The sequence below is a fragment of the Oncorhynchus keta genome, chromosome 6 (assembly GCF_023373465.1).
Source record: "Oncorhynchus keta strain PuntledgeMale-10-30-2019 chromosome 6, Oket_V2, whole genome shotgun sequence".
Classification (NCBI taxonomy): Eukaryota; Metazoa; Chordata; class Actinopteri; order Salmoniformes; family Salmonidae; genus Oncorhynchus; species Oncorhynchus keta.
The window spans coordinates 30,752,848-30,772,403 of NC_068426.1; the positions used below are offsets into that span (position 1 = coordinate 30,752,848).

The 19,556-nt window shown below is 44.1% G+C and overlaps 1 protein-coding gene across 2 annotated transcripts; it reads right to left on the reverse strand.

Moving 5' to 3' along the window:
- Window positions 1-3,060: 3,060 nt before the first annotated feature.
- Window positions 3,061-19,520, reverse strand: LOC118385379 (ectoderm-neural cortex protein 1). 2 transcript variants are annotated; one of them, XM_035772486.2, is made up of 4 exons: window positions 19,145-19,520; window positions 12,272-12,499; window positions 10,509-12,118; window positions 3,061-7,550 (listed from the first exon to the last, which is right to left on the reverse strand). In XM_035772486.2, the coding sequence occupies exons 2-3, from the start codon at window positions 12,491-12,493 to the stop codon at window positions 10,565-10,567; spliced, it is 1,776 nt and encodes a 591-aa protein (XP_035628379.1). In that variant the 5' UTR covers window positions 12,494-12,499; window positions 19,145-19,520; the 3' UTR covers window positions 3,061-7,550; window positions 10,509-10,564. The 2 variants fall into 2 exon arrangements, with proteins under 2 accessions (XP_035628379.1, XP_035628378.1); XM_035772485.2 differs by lacking the exon at window positions 19,145-19,520 and adding an exon at window positions 15,761-15,848.
- Between the last annotated feature and the right edge of the window lie 36 nt (window positions 19,521-19,556).

Here is a 19,556-nt window from a genome sequence, read left to right on the forward strand (position 1 = left end):
ATAAGGCAGAGCTTTACCTAGCATGGACTTGTAGATGACCTGGAGCCAGTGGGTCTGGCGACGAATATGTAGCGAGGGCCAGCCGACTAGAGCATACAGGTCGCAGTGGTGGGTGGTATAAGGTGCTTTAGTAACAAAACGGATGGCACTGTAATAAACTGCATCCAGTTTGCTGAGTAGAGTATTGGAAGCTATTTTGTAGATGACATCGCCGAAGTCGAGGATCGGTAGTATAGTCAGTTAGAGCTGGCACAACTCAAAGGACATCTCTCTCTTTTCAACTCTACTTTCACAGAGGAAAGGTGTGTGTGTGTGTGTGTGTGTGTGTGTGTGTGTGTGTGTGTGTGTGTGTGTGTGTGTGTGTGTGTGTGCGTGTGCGTGCGTGCGTGCGTGCGTGCGTGCGTGCGTGCAAACTGTAAAGGCTGAATCAGAGAGCTGCTATATGTGTTGCCAGGCGATGGTGACATGCGGGGACATTGTTTTTATCGCCTGAAGGCACGTCGTACACGCTGCCAGTGTGTAAGTGGGTACCTGGGTAGGCAATCATTCTGTTCCTGTTATAACTTAGATGCAGTTTTTCTTAGTCTGAATACACTTCTTTGCTCTCTCTCTCTCGATGTCTCTGTTAGTCCCTCTCTGTCTCACTCTCTCTTCCTCCCTCCATCCATCCATTCGCAACACACACCAGAGGTTTGAAGTGAACTTGGTGAGGACAGACTAGTAATCACTGGAGGTCAAGTCATCGTTGGTATGTTATGTTTAGGGAAATAGGAGCCATTTACTGCTAGAAATGATATTCAACTTCCTGTCTTGATTAATAAGGGAATATTACTCACAGAGGGGCACTAGAGGGGCCTCCCAGTCCCTCACACACAGACCCACACATCAACTCATGTGCTAGTCTGTGTATCCTTATTATGCAGTATTGCCGCTGGGGGAGAAGAAACGTACTTACTTAGTCCTCGTCATCCTGGATGGGACATAAGGCCGCAACAATCTTGAGTCGGTCTTTGGCAACAGCTTGGCAACAGCTGGAAACAGGAAAGGAAAGTGGGAGGAACATTCATATAATCTCACTCATTCACTGCAAAAATGGCTGTGCATCACAAACTGTTGTTTGAAGCTGAATGTCCAACCTATAAACTTTTATGCTTCTTTCAGTCGCTTTCCTGTGAAAGGCTGTGTGTGTGTTGTGTTTGTCTACATTTAGGGCCAGGACTAGAGCCAGTTCAACTGGTTTTTCACAACCTGCCATCACCGATTAGGAGTTGTTTCAGACAATGAATGTAAACAGAAACACTAAGTGGAGCAGAGAGGAGAGGAAAGGAGAGCATAGAAGCTGGACTCCACAGTGCTTGAGAAATACAGTGATAGGCTGAGTCTCAAATAGAACCCTAACCCCATAGGGCTCTGCTCAAATGTAGTGCACTAAATAGGGAATAGTGGCATTTGCTGTGCTGTCTTAGTGAGCAGCTGGGCTGTGCTGTGTGCTCTCTGCTCTGCAGTATGCAAACTAATGGGATGCTAAACGTGTTAGAGAGAGACGTCAAACACATGGAGTCGACAGTTGCCAAGCAGTTCTGCACTGTATTCTCTGCACTGTCTCATGTGGAAAGATTGAGTGGAGGGAATAGGAAGTGAGAGATGAGGGAGAGAGAAAGCGGAGAGGAAGAGATAATAAGAAAGCAATATAAAGGCTTTTTTTTTTGGTTACATTTTCATGATCTCCTTCTATCTCATCCCCCACAGTTTTCATCAGATAAAGGTTACTGTTGCCTGGCTGACTCGTCAGAAAAAGGGAAAGTGTCTGGGTTGTGTTTAGTTTCCTTGTTCCTTCCCTCTCCCTATCCTCTTCCCCTTTCTCCCTCTCCCTATCCTCTTCCCCTTTCTCCCTCTCCCTCTCTCTCCCTCTCCGTCACTGTGACCAGCTGCGATCACAGAGGAGCAGCGGTGCCGAGACCTGCTTCTTTAACCTCATCAATCCAGTCCCAGCACTGCAGGGAGCCCAGCTCAGAGAGAGAGAGCAGAGAAGAGCAGAGCAGAGCGGAAAGCCAGAGGCATAGATAGGATGATTTCAGTCTCTCCTCCAACAGAACAAAAGGATGTTTGGATGGTAATACACTGGGCTTTAATACCACTAGGACAATTCAAGTGAACTACATTCCCTGTAAAGCTGCCTAACTATATGAAACGGGGTAATGAGCTCGCTAGGCCTTCATGACCGAACGCTATGGTGCTGCTGATGGAATGAGTGCGTTGTATTTTTCCTCGTACCAACTACTACTCAAGAGTGATGTCAAAATATTTGCAGCAGGTTCATGGGGGAAGTTTGCCTCAGGAGTGATAGATAGCCTATATGTAAAACCTTCATATGCTTTGAGTGTGTAGCCTAGGAAAGGTGTTGGATTTTGGTTTAAGCAAAAACCATAGATTAGTTCAAACCAATCTTAAAGAGGCTATTGTGTGTGTGTGCACCAAATAGTTACACAGTTAATATACCAAACATTTGGAACACTAATATTGAGTTGTACCCCATTTTGCCCTCAAAACAGCTTAAATTTGTCAGGGCATGGACTCTACAAGGTGTCGAAAGCATTCCACAGGGATGCTGGCACATGTTGACTCCAATGATTCCCACAGTTGTGTCCATTTGGCTGGATGTGCTTTGGGTGGTGGACCATTCTTGATACACACGGGAAACTGTTGAGCGTGATAAACCCAGCAGCGTTGCAGTTGTTGACACAAACCGGTGCACCTGCCAACAACTACCATACCGCATTCAAAGGCACTTCAATCTGTTGCCTTGCCCATTCACCCTCTGAATGGCCCACATACACATTGTCTCAATGTCTCAAGGCTTAAAATCTTTCTTTAACCTGTATCCTCCCCTTCATCTACACTGATTGAAGTGGATTTAAAATGTGATATCAATAAGGAATCAAAGCTTTCACCTAGATTACATTTGTCAGTCTATGCCATGGAAAGAGCAGGTGTTTGTAATATGTTATATACTCAGTGTATAAAAGCTCAATTGCAAATAAAGACAGGCAAGGCAAGTAATTAAAGTCAAGAGGAAAAACTCTTATGTTTATTTTGCTATGAATTTCACATTGTGAAAAAAATCTGTCACATGTACAAAACAATGTTGTAAAAAAATTGAAATAAAATTTTACTTGGACATGAAAAAGAAATTAAAACAAACGCACATTGATAACAGTGCTTTTAAAGATGCATCCTGTCTGAATTTTACATCATTTTGGTGAATGCCTACAGCAAGCCTGCCGGGGAGAATACACTCTCATGTGACCGAGCTGAGTCTCGATAAAAGGGGAAGAGAGAGGGGGCAAAGAGAGAAATGAGAGAGGTGGAAAAAAATGCCACTCAACAATTACGTGTAAATTGGAGGGGCAGTCATTGTTGACCGTTGCCAGGGTAATTTGTTGTTCTAAAAGGGATTATACTACGGGTGGGTCTAATCCTGAATGCTGATTGGTTAAAACCACATTCCAGACAGTGTCTATTCCACAAATTACCACCTGCTAAATCTATGACGTTAAAATGCCTGTTTCATCTGACTCTGCAATCCACTGTCTCATCAGCCCAGCCAGGCAATTAATAAACTTGATCTCCACTAGAAAAAGCGTCTGGACATTATCTCACATTTATTTTCGACTAACATTTTGATTTCAACATTGGAGATTTGTATAAACCTTGCTGTCTGTATCTCTGACATTTGCAACATTGTTTCAATATTCAAATTCGATCTCCTGCTGTCCCATAATAATGAATGAGTCGGGACGAGACAGACAGGCAGGCAGCGTTTCTCAGCCAGTCAAAATCATGAATCAGCTGGCATAATTTTTGGCATATATACAAAAAAAATGTCAATTGAAAAAAGGTTAAACTAAACTCAGCTAATTTGCAGTCTTTCCAGCTTCCGGTTGAAGTGATTGTGTTACTGTAGCTGTATTGTTGGCTAGGTACTCTGAACAACAAGTGTCCTGATGAGGGAGCACATTTTCTATGCCAGGCGAAATCGTGCCTCATTAACTTATTGTTATGGATGTATCCAAATAAATGTCACTAGGAAACAGCTTAAACAAATGTAAATGCAGCTACTTTGCTGTTATTCTGGCTGCACTTTTTGACATGACTGTAAATTACCCGTAGTTGGCTAGATAGCAAGCAAGGGGTAAGAACGTTGCCAGCCAGTATGGCAATGGAACATTTAGAACGAACGACTGGGTCTCGTCTCTAGCAACCATAGATTTGTGTCGGGACTATATCTTGTGGAAGGATTAAATAGTATGAATAAATTAATCAAAATAAAGTTGAATGAAAATGTGTCAATCATTATTTGAATATGTTGGTAACCTGTTGTATAAAAGTGATAATGCCCTCCAAGCCGGGGTTTGGAGGATATATTGTCCCGGTTTGCTAACAACACCCATGCCAATTTATCCTCCAAACCCCGGCTTGGAGGCCATGATCACTTAAGTAACCCGCTTGTCTGATTTGTGAGGCCAGTTGGGCAGTGTTCTGTGAACGGGTTGGTTAGGGGGTTGGCATCAAGGTGCTAATGAGTCTCCATAGAATTCCTCAAACGATTCCTGCTTTGGTAGGCCTGGGAGGTGGGCTATGAAGTGGGTAGCTCACACAATCAAACAGGATTGTGGAATGTTGCACATTTAGTTCTTAGGGGTTGAGGCGATTCACTGAATACAACCATTATACATCCTGGGAAAATCTATACAACTGTTAGCTTTTTTGTTGACATACATAATGATTTCATTGATGCTAAACTGTATATGCCAATGTTTTGGCCACCTGGACAGACAGACAGACAAACAGACAAAAAGTCCAGAATTCCCTTTTTTGGTCTTAGGAACTCACATATTTCTTCCCATACATCAGTGACACTATTGTGAAAAGCACTGCGGTGTCCGCCTGCCCTTATCAACACCAACACACCAAGATTATAGGATTCAACGAACCCATCCGCTTCCTCATCCCCCTCATTTTCACGCTCACACTACACGGGAAGTATTCTGACTTGAGATCTACATGCTCAAATTGTCATGCAAGTCTCCCGTTGATATTAATAAATTATTTACAAGAAAGTCTGATTTACATACACTCATCTCAATTCAGAATATTTCATATTTGAGTGTGGGGACTTAAAGGGCCCAGGGACTCAGAGGGGACCTAGTGAGGGGACCTAGAGTAACACCTGAAGGGGTTGAGCCCAGGGTAGATGTGACACAGTCAGTCCCCCAGCTGTTCCAAGGACAGCTGCCACCTTCACATTCCTCACATAACTGCACAGGGCCTGGCTAGCGGTGTCAGGGTCACAGGGTGTGTGTTTGTGTGTGTGTGTGTCACTGTGCTGATGTTCCTGACAGTTACTGCACGCCTCTGCCGCTAGCTTCGAACACGTACAAATTCTCACAGCCTGCTTGTTTTTGTCATTAACATTGTTGTTGTTATTTTTCCTCTAGCAGTGTCTCTGTTGACACAACAACAAGGCCATTTGGTGTAGCGCTTTAAGCCCCAGTTTGACCAGTCTGTTAGTTAAATGTAATCAAATTAAGCAGATATGCCTCATAGAAGTCAAGTCAACATTAATATGTGAGATATTACACTACCCACTTGCACTCTGGGTAATCTGAGCGATGTCCATCCTCCCCATGTTCATCCCTACTCTGACCCCTAACCCCTGACCTCTTAACCTCTGATCTGTACACCTCACTGGCCAAATGGTTGGAGGTGTTCATACAACACCCCACCCCACTTTAAAAAGATAAGGTTCCACATTGGGAGAAACTGTGCAAAAAAAGCAGCCCAAATGAGATCAAAAATAGAGCAGCTTTAACTTGGGCCATGCATGATATACCCCGTTAAACGATAAACATTCATTCACTTACTAATGTATGAATGCAGGCAGAGAAACAATATATAGGATTAAGCATTATTTTACATAAACAAATAAAGTAAAGTCATTTTCTTATAAATGAAGACTTCTGAAACATAATACATTGCAGCAAGATCAGAAAATGAATATTTTCAGTTTCAGTTTGGGTGAGCAAATTGACAAGATTCTCTTGACCAGAGAATTTCATGACAAACGTATCAAGTCACCATGACCATAGATGTTTTGAAGAATTCAGTATCACCGTTTAGGCAAAGCGGAAGATCAATCCATCAGTACTCCAACAAAACAATAATTCTCATTGGAATAACATCAGAACAATCTGTAAATAGTGTCCAAGACTAAACAGTATTTTGTGTAGTACTACTGAGCTTGAATGAGCATTTTCTTCTGTTCTGTGTTGCATTGTCCTTTACTGTTCTTGGATTTGTGTTATTTTGCATGGGGAGAGTGTAGTAGCCTAAAGCCAAAATGTGCTTCCTTTGGGGTTCCTCACATCAATATTCATGTCACCCCCTCCGCCAACCCCCCTCTCAGGCTCAGCTGGTGCTGGCACCTAAAGTCCCAAGGACACGTAGTGACAGCTAGAGCCAGGTCTCACACAAAACTGCCAAACAGGAACTCCCAACGCCCATTACAATGTTTTAAAACCCAAACGCCCACTAGGTGATGGGGACGGGAAGAGGAAGGGAGGAGGTTCTCTCTCTCTTTTTCTCTCTCCTCTTCTTTGGCAGGGCAGAAAGACTGGTGGCCAATAGAGCAATATAATCTCTCCCAGATGGAACGCAAGGAGTCCAATGTATCAGATACACAACGGAGGCAACTAACAGAACGGAAGAGTAAAGAGTGGAGGGGAGGGGAGGAGAGAGAGGGGATGTTGTTGTTCCTTCATTGTGCATATCCTGGATCAGTTTGTGGATCAGCTGGTTATAAACAAGCTGAAGAGTTTTGTCTTTGTCCTGTTCTCTCGTCTGGTCACACACATGCTGATCACTGACTCTCCATCACGCACATGTTGATCACTGACTCTCCACTCTCCTCTCTCCATATGTATCCTATGTCCAGCCAGGTATTCTTCATGCCATTATATTAAAGTCTCTGTGCAGAGGGTGTGTTTTTTTCCGTTTTTTCCCCCCGTTTCATTTCACAGAATTATCAGAGTGAGAAGCGCAAAGACATAGCAATACGACAAAGTCTTTCATGATTGAATGGAAAGAAATGCTGTGTGAGTGTGTGACTGACTGGTATGTTGATGGTTATTTTATGAAGGGCTGTGAAGCAACGGCGTCATTTGCCAATAGTACACTGGGATTAAGGAGTTGTTGTTATTTTACAGCACAAGCAGCAGTTTATTGAGCGCGTTTGCATGAACAATATCCTAACCTCCCTCTCAGAAACGATATGACATCATTGACATTGTGACATCATCCTGTGTACAAGGACCTCCCAGGAGCATTGATGGTTCTTTAAACATCTGTGTACTCACAGCATCATCAGGATGGATCAAGGTGTGTTTTCACACTCACACCATGGTTCAGGTCTATTTATGGATTTTTTTTAAAACATTTTTTTTGCACAGACAGGAAGTTCCAATCCAGTGGATGATGCAAAACAGGGAAATCTGAGGAAAAATAAGAGAGAGAGAAAAAAAGCATTAGACAAAAAACACGACAGAGGACTTGTGTGAATGAAAGCGGGAACGCAAACAGTGTTTAAGAGGTCATGGGAAGTATCTCTCCTTTCATGCCGGAAAAAACAGGCAAAATAAAATGAACACACTCCGTAAGAGTCACTAGTTCAGGGATGGAAAAATCACTCAGATAGGATCCGGAGCCTATCTTCACTATTTTACCATAACCCCTCATTCATTTTTTTTTCTCCCCTCAGCAAAAACAAAACAGACACTGCCTGCCCTGGCCTGGCATTTGCACCTGTTTCTCTACAGACGTGTGTCAGTGATATCAAGTATTAAAGCTAAAAGGTTCATTCTCTCCTCTGTGAACGTTATCCACTTTCCTCCCATTTCCTTCCCCAAAACAGTTAGGCTTTTATTTTTTTTAGCATTCCCCCAACTCTAAATCCAGCTAGATATTTCACATCTGACCAGCTTTGGTTCTGCATCTCATTCTGACCTTTTTGTTTTAAAAGCGCATATCTTTATTTTTCCAGCATTACGCCACCAATGATTTATAGCCTAGGGAACACTCCATATCAATTTGAAAGATATCCACCCCCTCCATCTGTCTCGCCTTCTTCCCTGTGGCCCCTATCTAGAGGGCCGAGGGGGGAAGCCGGTCTTACAAATGACTGTGGTATCTAGAGGACACACAGGCACACACATAACAGTAGCCCCCGTACATCCAGTACAAGCAGCCAAATTGTCCTCCCAGAAGAGGTTTCTAATTTATTCTTGAAGAAGCTCTAGGTATTCTAGCCCAGCGATGGGCAGATCTGCTTGGATGTCATAGCATAGCGAAGGAGGAATAACAATAAGCAAACATCTGTATCCTCTCCAACGCATCAGTGGAATGAGCAATCTGACTGATAAAAGAAACCTAATTTGAGATTTTTGGGGGGATTCTATAAACTGGAGTTCGCTAGTCTTTACCAACCTTGGAAGTTACGAAATGGAACGATAACACATTTGATTTTATCAGTATTGGCACTCTTGCGAGACTGAAGCAGATCTCTGAATAAAAACATTGATTTGCTTGAAACCAGATTCCTTTGGGGCTTTAACCAACATTCCTAAGAAAGGGAAGGGAGGAAGAGAGAGGGCAAAGTAGAGTTGAGTCCCTGTGAAAAGTGTTGAGTAGAGACCCTTCTCTCCTCTCTTCTTCCCCCTCTCCTCCCCTCCCACTATTTGGTAGACAGTAATATATCACTATTACTGTGTCTCTGTGCAGTCAACACTTACACTACCTCAGTGACTGACTGCCATCTAAAATAATTGTACAACCAAAATCAGTCGTTTTGCATTGGTCTAGAGAGGTTTAAAGCCTTCACTACAGTCTCTGTTTCAGAGATGAGTCACTGAAGAAAAAGGGCCCCTTCTAAGTCAGGGAGAATTTCATCCAAGGAGAGCAGAGAGGAGAGGCACATCAGCATCCCAGACAGAGCAGTGAGGCTGCTCCTAGCCGCTCCCTGGCATTACCAAACAGGAGACTGGAGCATGCTGGACAGCTGCAGCCCAATCATACTTCTCCTCTCCTCTCCATCTCTCTCTCTCTCTCTCTCTGTCCCTCTCTCTTGGTCTCTCACTCTCTCTCTCTGTCTGTCTCTCTCACTCTTTCCTGTTTCTCTCGCAATCTCTTTGGCTCCCATCTCTTATGAGCACGCAGCCATTTCACAAAATAAGGTCTGTCAAATGTGTGTATGCATGTGTGTGCATGTCTGCCTTTATGCATTCGTGTATGAGTGCGAAAGCGTCACTGAGGCCGAGAGAGGTTACTAGTCTCCCTCCCTCCCTCCCTCCCTCCCTCCTCCTCCTCCTCCTCCTCCTCCATCTCATAAAAAGGAGGCGATTGAGAGAGGATTAGCCTCAGCAGGCTGTGGTAGCCTGCCTGGCTGCATGTAGATTGTTTAATTGGCCTCCCCTCCGCTCACTCACCTCAGACAAATTTCCCCCACAGGGACAATAAAAGTATTCTATTCTGTTTCAATTACCCCTCTGTCCCTCCTCCCTCACTCCAACCCTGCGGCCTCAAAACTCACTTAACCTACCCATACGAACCCCTATCCTCTATTCTAGCCCTCCCACCCCTCTCTCTACATGGTCCCCCATGCACACGCACAAACACAAAGGGATGTCCAGCTATGGTGAAATATGTGGTGGGATGCATTTAGTTTATCCCTGTATCTGTGGTTTTCCGTGGTATCGACAGACACAACCACTCAAAAAACACTCAGTACTCAGACAATGGATCCAGCTTTGCTGCTGAATCACTGAGCAATCACCTACTGGCATCATGGGAGAGATCTGTGTCTGTCATGGAGTAGATTCTCCTGAAATGTAACTGTACATACATACTGTATGTGGAAAATATATCTATCCATTACATGCTGTATTTGTGTTGGCTCTGCCTACACATTATTTTAGTAGTGCCAGACAGAGTCAGCAAGCCACACATACTGTCTGCTCGGGGCTGAAAACCAGACGACAAGACTAGGAAATAAATAAAGAAGTCAAATAGCAGCGGCTGCTTGGTTAGTATTCAAAGCATGCAGTTCAGCCATGGCCAAATTCTCGTGGCAATATAATTAGTCTATCAATAGTCAATTTGTCCTTGATTCAATCAGGATACTTGTCCTTGTAAAAGAGAGACGGCTACTGAATGAAAACAGCTGGGAATTGAAGTTACAGTATGTGAATGTTCCAAAACACAGCCCTAATAGATATATGACTGTGTTTATCAGAAAAACTGACAAGAAACTCATGCACTCAGCTCGGCTTTGAAACTCTCCAGTTTGGACTCTCCAGAATATCACTTATACATTATACATTCCATCTCTCTCCACCACAGTAACAAACAGACAACAACACAGAGAGCGAGAGAGACAGAGAGACTTATCTCCATACCTCATGGGAGTGGGGTTGGGATGGAGGTGTCAGGCTATCCCAGGATCCCTTTCAGCTCAGGCAGGGAGATGTTTCCAGGTGCTGACGAAGGCTGTTGGGATGAGGGAGTAGGGTACGGTAGTTATGCTGTTCCACGCGTCCAGAGTCGGATCATAACAGTCCAGAGTCTTACACCGCTGCGTGCCAAAGTAGCCCCCCACCACGTACAGTTTGTTACCTGACGCCACGGCCTGGCAGCTCATTCTCTTGGCTGTCACGTCTCCCACTTTAGTCCACTGGTACGTATCGCTGCTGAACTTATAGGCCGAACACGCTGAGAACTCTGTGTCCCCACCCATCACAAATATCTGGTTTCCAAGGACAGCAGCGGCGGTGTAGCGCCAGGGCTGTGGGCAGGAGGCGGGCACCGTCCAGCGGTTCTCCTGCGGGTCATAGCACTGCACCTTGGGTAGTTTGTCGTGGGTGACGCTGGTGCCTCCGAAGGCAAAGAGTTTCAGCTTTACGCTGACCACCGCTGCGTTGCTCACACCCTCCCTCAGCGGCGCCACCATGGTCCATTTATTGGCCCCCGGGTCGAACTGCTCCACCTGTTTCAGGGACACTGAGGGCGAGGCGGGGAGGCAGCCAGTGCCGGCCGTGTGTCCTCCAACTACGTAGAGGCAGTGTTTCAGCTCGGCCGAGCCGTGGCCAAAGCGAGCGATGAGCATGGGCGCCGCCTTGGACCACTCCTCCTGCAAGGTGTCGTAGACCCACACGTCTTTGGACACACCGTTCTCTGAGCCCCTCCCGCCAGTCACATAGACATTACAGCCGATGGCGCAGGCGCTGAACTCCTTCCTCGGGCTGGGGATGTCTGCCTTGGGGATGATCTCCTTGGCCTTCTGGTCCACCAGGTACAGCTTGTCACACATAAAGGTCTGTCCTCCCAGCAGGAACAGGGCGTGGCTGGTCTTCCTGGGCCGGGCGCAGGGGCTTTTCACCACACCATCGTTCTGAAGGATCTTCAGCTTGCAGTGGATAGCCTCGTCCACCAGCTCCTTGCTCTTCAACTGGTCATTGATCAGCTCCTCTGTGGACACATTCTCCATGAGGAAGATGGCAGGGAGTAGAGCCAGGCGGACGGTCTGAAGCAGTTCAGGCAGGTTGCAGTGCCTCCTCTCCAAGTCGTAGTTGACCCAGTTGAGGGCAGCCTCGTAGACCAGCCTCTCATCCTCTGTCTCCAGTTCCTCGTGGGACAGGAGCTGCACCACCATGTCTTTGGGAAGCTGGAGGAAATCCTCTGTCTTGCAGATGGTGGGAAAGTTGCTGAGGCACATGCCCCAGGAGAGCTCAGACAGCTTCGTACACTGGTGGGCGTCGGAAAGCAGCAGCATGCCCAGGCAGTTGGACGGGTGCAGGTTCCTCTCCAGGAACTCGGCGCAGGCGTCTCGAATGTCCTGGAACTCCAGCATGTCCCCGGCCTCAAGGAGGGACTCTGCATTCTCCTCATTGATGACAACCCGGGATGTGTAAGCATAGTCTAATAAGAGCTCCAGGACCTCCGGGTGGATGGAGTCCCTGAAGTCCACCTCGCTGGCCTGGCTCTCCTTCAGCCCGCCAGAGAACATGGCCTGTCAGAGAACAAAGAGGATCGGAAACCAAGAGCGTTAGCTAATTAGTTCGTAAACCTTTTAGCCCAGCTAGTGTTCGCATGATGGATAAACATGCATGTTTTCTTATGGGAAATGCTAATGGTTCCCTCTCTTGGTAATAAGTGTCTTTACCTCAAAGTAGCGGCTGCAGGCAGCCAGCACAGCACGGTGGCAGGGGAAGGAGCGACTCCCGGCATGGAGGAGGACGTCGGTGAAGAGACGCTGTTGCCGCAGCGTGTTCAGGTGCATGAGGACGCTGTCGGCATATGATGACTTGTGGAACAGGTAGATGTTCATGGAGCCGGTGCTGGCACGCGACTTGCGGTTCTCGTGGACGCAGACAGACATTTTCATTGAATCCTGGGAAAGAGAAGAAAAAACAGAAATTGGATTTAGAATACATAACGTATCATAACAAAGTAAAACACACAGCCATTGGCATGAGTGATTCACAAAATGAAAACCAGTAGCCCATATATACCCAATAATACGGAAACAGAAAAATGCATGATAAGATATTAAAAGATTTTTTGGACCAGAAAACCAGAATACAAATGAAAGCTAGTCCAAGCTAAACCCTGTTAGAGTGCCTAACTCATCTCTACACAGTCCTAGGGAAGAGTACTGAGTCACCATCTCAGTCTCAGGGTGCTTCCCAATTGGCACCCTATACATTATATAGCGATATGGGTCCTTGTCAAAAGAATGCACTATATAGGGAATAGAGTGCCATTTGGGATGCAGGCTCAGTCACATTTAGATTCCGGGGACAGGTGTCTGATGTGATCAATATCAGCAGGGTCGCTCACTGGCCTAGGACAGGCTGGTCTCAGACAAGACTTAACATAGTAAACAAAAATCCAGAACACTCAAATACATTTGGTATCGTTACATAAGACAGAAGGTTACTTAAGGGAAAAATGAAATGAGGGTGGTGGGTCAGGGTGGATGGGTAGCTGTATAAAGCGAACGTATCGCAACCCAAAGGTTGCGTGTTCGAATATCATTACTGACAACTTCAGCAACATTGCAACAACTTTTTAGATACCTTGTAAGGGTTGGCTAGGGGGAGAAAACTTTCTAAAGTAAACAGCAAGGCATGTACACCCCTAGAGTTCCTTAAGGAACAGATGCTAGCCAATGGTTCATATTTGCACCTTCGGTTAGTTGAGGGGTTCTTGGAGGAACCTTTTTGGTTCAATGTAGCACTGGGTTCCTGGAGGAACACTGGAGTGGAAGCGTGGATTAGTAGGAGTGTGGCTTTTTTTGGTGCCCCGTTAGAGTAAATGTCAGTCCTGTTCATCTGTTCTGTTGTATTGTCATCAGATGTTAAAGTTGATCTAAAATCAAAAATGTCTCAAGTGATTCCATACATTGAAACTATTACTGAACAAAAATGTAAATGCAACATGTAATGTTTTGGTTCCATGTTTCATGTTCTGAAATATTTTTTACAATCCCAGAAATGTTCCATACGCACATATAGTAGACTGTGTGCATCCACTGCACACTCCATCGTGTTGATCATGATGGTGATCTAGTCGGGAAAAAAAGCTTACTTCTCTAAAATGTGTGAGCACTAAATTTGTTTATATCCCATTTCTCCTTTGCCAAGATAATACATCCACCTGACAGGTAGGTGTAGCATATCAAGAAGCTAATTAAACAGCATGATCTTTACACAGGTGCACCTTGTGATGGGGACAATGAAAGGTCCACTTTAAAATGTGCAGTTTTATCACACAACACAATGCCACAGATGTCTCAAGTTGAGGGAGCATGCAATTGGCATGCTGACTGCAGGAATGTCTACCAGAGCTGTTGCCAGAGAAATTAATATTAATTTCTCTACCACAAGATCCATCCAATGCCGTTTTATAGAATTTGGAAGTACTGGCCTCACAACCGCAGACCACGTGTAACCATGCCAGCCCATTACCTCCACATCCGGCTTCTTCACCTGCACACAATACCCCATAATGACAAAGCGAACACAGGGGGTAAGAAATGTTTGCAAATGCATAAAAATAAAATCCCTTACATACATACATTTTCAGACCTGAAAACGTATGTATGAGACTCAAAATTGAGCTCAGGTGCATCCTGTTTTGATTGATCATCCTTGAGATGTTTCTACAACTTGATTAGAGTCCACCTGTGGTAAATTCAATTGATTGGACATGATTTGGAAAGGCACACACCTGTCGATATAAGGTCCCACAGTTGACAGTGTATGTCAGAGCAAAAACCAAGCCATGAGGTCGAAGGAATTGTCCGTAGAGCTCCGAGAGAGGATTGTGTCAAGTGACCTCACACAGTGGCCTTCATCATTCTTAAATGGAAGAAGTTTGGAACCACCAAGACTCTTCCTAAAGCTGGCCACCCAAGCCAAACTGAGCAATCAGGGGAGAAGGGCCTTGGTCAGGGAGGTGACTCTGACAGTGCTCTGTCTCCTCTGTGGAGATGGGAGAACCTTCCAGAACGACAGCCATCTCTGCAACACTCCACCAAATCAGGCCTTTATGGTAGAGTGGCCAGACAGAAGCCACTCCTCAGTAAAAGGCACATGACAGCCTGCTTGGAGTTTTCCTAAAGGCACCTAAAGGACTCTCAGATCATGAGAAACAAGATTCTCTGGTCTGATGAAACCAAGATTGAACACTTTGGCATGGATGCCAAGCATCACGTCTGGAGAAAACCTGGCACCATCTTTACGGTGAAGCATGGTGGTGGCAGCATCATGCTGTGGGCATGTTTTTAAGCAGCAGGGACTGGGAGACTAGTCAGGATAGAGGGAAAGATTAACGGAGCAAAGTACAGTGAGGTCCTTGATGAAAACCTGCACCAGAGCGCTCAGGACCTCAGACTGGGGCGAAGGTTCACCTTCCAACAACGACCCTAAGCACACAGCCAAGACAACACAGGATTGACTTCGGGACAAGTCTCTGAATGTCCTTGAGAGGCCCAGCCAGAGCCCAGAATTGAACTCTATCAAAAATCGCTGGAGACCTGAAAATAGCAGTGACACTCCCCATCCAACCTGATAGAGCTTGAGATGATCTGCAGAGAAGAATGGGAGAAACTCCCCAGATACAGGTGTACTAAGCTTGTAGAGTCAAATTCCAAGAAGACTCGAGGCGGTTATCACTGCCAAAGGTGCTTTAACAAAGTACTGAGTAAAGGGTCTGAATACTTACGTTTTTTTGCGCACATTTCTTAAAACCTGTTTTTGTTTTGTCATTTTGGGGTATTGTGTGTGTAGAAAAAACGATTGAATCCATTTCAGAATAAGGCTGTAACGTAACAACATTTGGAAAAAGTCAAGGGGTCTGAATACTTTCTGAATGCACTGTATGCCCTTCTTTGAAGTTTGACGTCACAGATGTGAGTTTTATGGAAGAAGGCACAAAATGTCACTGTCTTCCGTTGATAGATACAGACAGGTGCAGAAGATGGCCAGTAGCAATTAAAAGACTGGAAATATGAACAAAACACCACTACATCCAATCTTGCAAATCGATGTGTTTAGTAAGCACTTAACTGATGACGACTATGAAAGAGATATACAATCAGAAACGATGGTAACAAAACACAGAAGAAAATTCAAAGACAGAGCTGTACCTTCTGTATTCCCATGGATTGGATCTGTCGCCGTGCCAAAATACAGAGGCGCTTTTGAGAAGACAAAGCGTCAAAGCGAGCGTGTGGAAGTTTGTAGTCTAGTCATCGCAGTTCGAGTTGATCTTATAGTGTTGTAGTATAGGCGCTGTACTGGTTAGCATATGTTGAGGAGATAATACACAGTAATTGTGTCACCTTACATCGTAATAGAGAGTACATTTTGTCATGTCATATTGCAGAATGGACAGAATAAAAATGAAAGGTGTTGTTGCATTTTAAAACATTTTACTACAGTGGGCTTAATCAGGGTCACACAGAATGTTTATTGGTAGTCTTAAACAAATCTACTTTGAAACAAAAACATACACCTTACACACATGGTTGTGGCCTTTAAAAAAACACCTGCATCATGTCAGATGTAGAGTTGAAATGTATTACACTGAGAACTTGAATCCCAATATTACACTTTATATACATCACAGAAGACGTAATATGTGAAATATAACAAAACTGTTTGACATAGATCGCCGCCGGCCGCGACTGGGAGACACATGGTGCGGGGCACAATTGGCCCAGGGTCGTACGGGTTAGGGGATGTCCTTGCCCCATCGCGCACTAGGGACTCTTGTGGCGGGCCGGGTGCAGTGCACGCTGACACGGTCGCCAGGTGTACGGTGTTTCCTCCAACACATTGGTTTGGCTGACTTTCGGGTTAAGTGGGCATTGTGTCAAGAAGCAGTGCGGCTTGGTTGGGTTGTGTTTCGGAGGACGCACGGTTCTCGATCTTCGCCTCTCCCGAGTCCGTACAGGAGTTGCAGCAATGAGATAAGACTGTAACTACCAATTGGATACCACAAAATTGTGGAGAAAAGGGGGTAAAAAAAAATGTCAAATGAAAATAATGAAAATGATTAAAAAAAAACATTAAAATCCGCAGTTTCTATGTCAAACTGCTTTTTAAATTATATTTTATATATTTTTAAAAAATTATATTTTCTAAATAACATTTTAAAAAGTAAAATGAAAATAATAAAGAACATTATTTTTTTATATATATAAAATATAATACAAAAAACTGTTCGACAGAAAAAGCAGATTTTTTTATTTTAATTTTTTTTTTTTTTTTTTACATAAATATGAATTATGAAATTGTAAAACATATGAATAAAATTCCAGCCATGAGGCCAAAGAGGGCACCGTTGGTCATTGACTGCAGGAAAGGGCAATTGACTTAGTATCAGGTCTACTATTTTTTTTCAAAATAATAATCACCAATGTCTGATGTGTTGGCAAGCCATGGTTCATTTGCATGACAACATTTCATGTTTTTAACAACTATATAGCCTTGCGGGAAATACATGGTCCTAGGAACCACCGGGGGTAGGACTATTTGGTTGCATGTAGTCTGGTCTATTGTGTATTCGTAACCCCCACCTCCACCTGTCCTAACAATATAATTACTTTGAGCCCCATTGCCATAGAAAATATATTACAGATTATAAACATCTGTGGCCCTCCGGTAGTTTTCTTCCTCACTCAAATATTTTGTCGTCAGACATGTTTGTAGGTGGCTGTTTACTTCGTATAACTAATCTGTAATGCTAGGCTACTGTTTTCACTTCTTCCCCATTAAAGTTGAACACAGACAGTTTTGTAGCTTCAACAAAGCTAAAAGAGGTGTATGAGTTCCTCAAAAGCCTGTGCTAATCCCAAAGTTGGATCAGTTACCACTTTATTGCGAGTGGCGCAGCGGTCTAAGGCACTGCATCTCAGTGCAAGAGGTGTCACTACAGTCCCTGATTTGAATCCAGGCTATATCACATACGACCGTTATTGGGAATCCCATAGTGCGGCGCACAATTGGCCCAGCGTTGTCCGGGTTTGGCCAGGGTAGGTGGTCATTGTAAATAAGAATGTGTTCTTAACTGACTTGCCTAGTTAAATAAAGGTGAAATAAAATATTAGCAATGTTAATATTAATATTATATTTAAGAATATGTCATATGCATAAATATTCAAGGACATTTTTATTTGCAGTGTACAAACTTAACACGATGAACGGAATGACATTAATGCCAACGGGTGGCCAAAATGAACTATCTGAAAGCCACACCTCCAATAAACTGCGCCTCGAATCTGGTATCCAATCAACAATATATTATTAAAAAGGTTCAAAATTGAACCCCTCCCTCACAAAAAAAAGATCCCAGTTTGAACCTTTACACAGGGTTTCCTCAAACACCCTTTTCAGAAGGGTTTCCTCAAATATTCTGCCAGTGTGGCAACACAAAAGGTTCTTCCAGGCACCTTTACTTCTAAGAGTGTAGGCTATATCCTACAACTGTTCAATCGCTGCAGGAAAAATGAACCCTGTCACCGGGCAAGATGTCAACAATAACCGTCTGGGAAAACTGCCACCATATGCTCATCTGCAGTGTATATTAAATATAATCTGTCCTAATTGTCATGTAACCGATATAATCAGCGCGGTCCCCAACCGGGTGTCACCATCTCTGCACGAGAGGTTAATTGTGTTTAAGCCCAACGCTCAATGGGACTAAAATTGTGGTCCTTACCGAATTTAACCAAATTAGAAACATAAATGACACATCAGCAGCTATGTTGGAGCCATATCGAACCTGGTGCCCCTATTAATACGGTTACACCGGGAGCAGCTGTAATAGGGCACGCGGAGAGACCACTTAGAACAGACCGGGTGCAATCAATGATAAGAGAACACAATATAAAGGGTATCCTAAAATGCAAGGGTTACATTTGCAAGGGATGATTTCTTCTGTTTACAAATAGCCAATAGCCTCATTTGGTGTGTTGTCTAGATGGGACTGGCTTGAAGACGAGCAATCAAATATTGTATTTAAACGAGATAGCCTGCATAGTCTAAAACTCCTCGTAGCTTACCTATATGCCCTAACAATAGCACATGTTATATGATCACAATCCTTGCTTTGTCTTGCTTCTCTCCTTGAGTTAGGCTAGAATACATGCAGCCTAGAATAATAACATGATAATGCAAACGTTAAACAAAATAAAGTTCCCTATGAATATTGCCCTCTAAACTGTTATAATTTGGCATCTGATCTCATATAGACAGACCTATGTATGATGAATTGCTTTAAATATCTTGCTGCAAAATGCATTAAAACAACGTGTATTTAGCCTATGTTCATAAATTACGCGTTTCCCCAAAATAAGGCACAATAATGATGGAGCTTCTCCATGAATTCTGAAGTCCACGACGCCACATCTCAATGGATAATGAGAGAATGAGAATGCTCAGCTACTCCATGCATGGATATAAATCATAACAATAATGACAATTAACAATTCGCTAAAATACAAGTAGGCTATGTGCCATTTACATACCTCCTTAGGTGGGAGTTCAATTTTGTCCGCTTTATCCCTCGAACATGCCACTGCTGTAAAAGTAGCCACGATGCTGGTTCAAGCAAGCCACTTGTGCTTGTGAGTATGCGCGTCTTGTGTTCCTCGGTAAGGAATAGCTATATTTGGGGAGGACCTGGACACTATTTCTATCCCTATAGAAATATCAATGGACTCGAATCATCCAAATGTTTAGTTCAGTGATTAGATCTCCAGTTCTAAATTCAGCGTTCTGACCAGGTTAAAATAAGGACCAATAAATACAAAATAAGGAAAAGGATTTGCGCTAGCAGCCTGACTCCAGACGTGCGTCTGATCCTATAGCAGTTCTATGTCGCTAGCTAGTGCGTGTCGTGCGCTCGGTGAGTCGGGTCTTCCCTAGGTAAAGTCAATG

What these genes read in the sequence shown, in the direction of transcription:
- LOC118385379 (XM_035772485.2), bottom strand. An exon ending in CCTGCAGCCGCTACTTTGAG is followed by an intron (nt 12,119 to 12,271) that starts GTAAAGACACTT and finishes GTTCTCTGACAG; the next exon opens with GCCATGTTCTCTGGCGGGCT.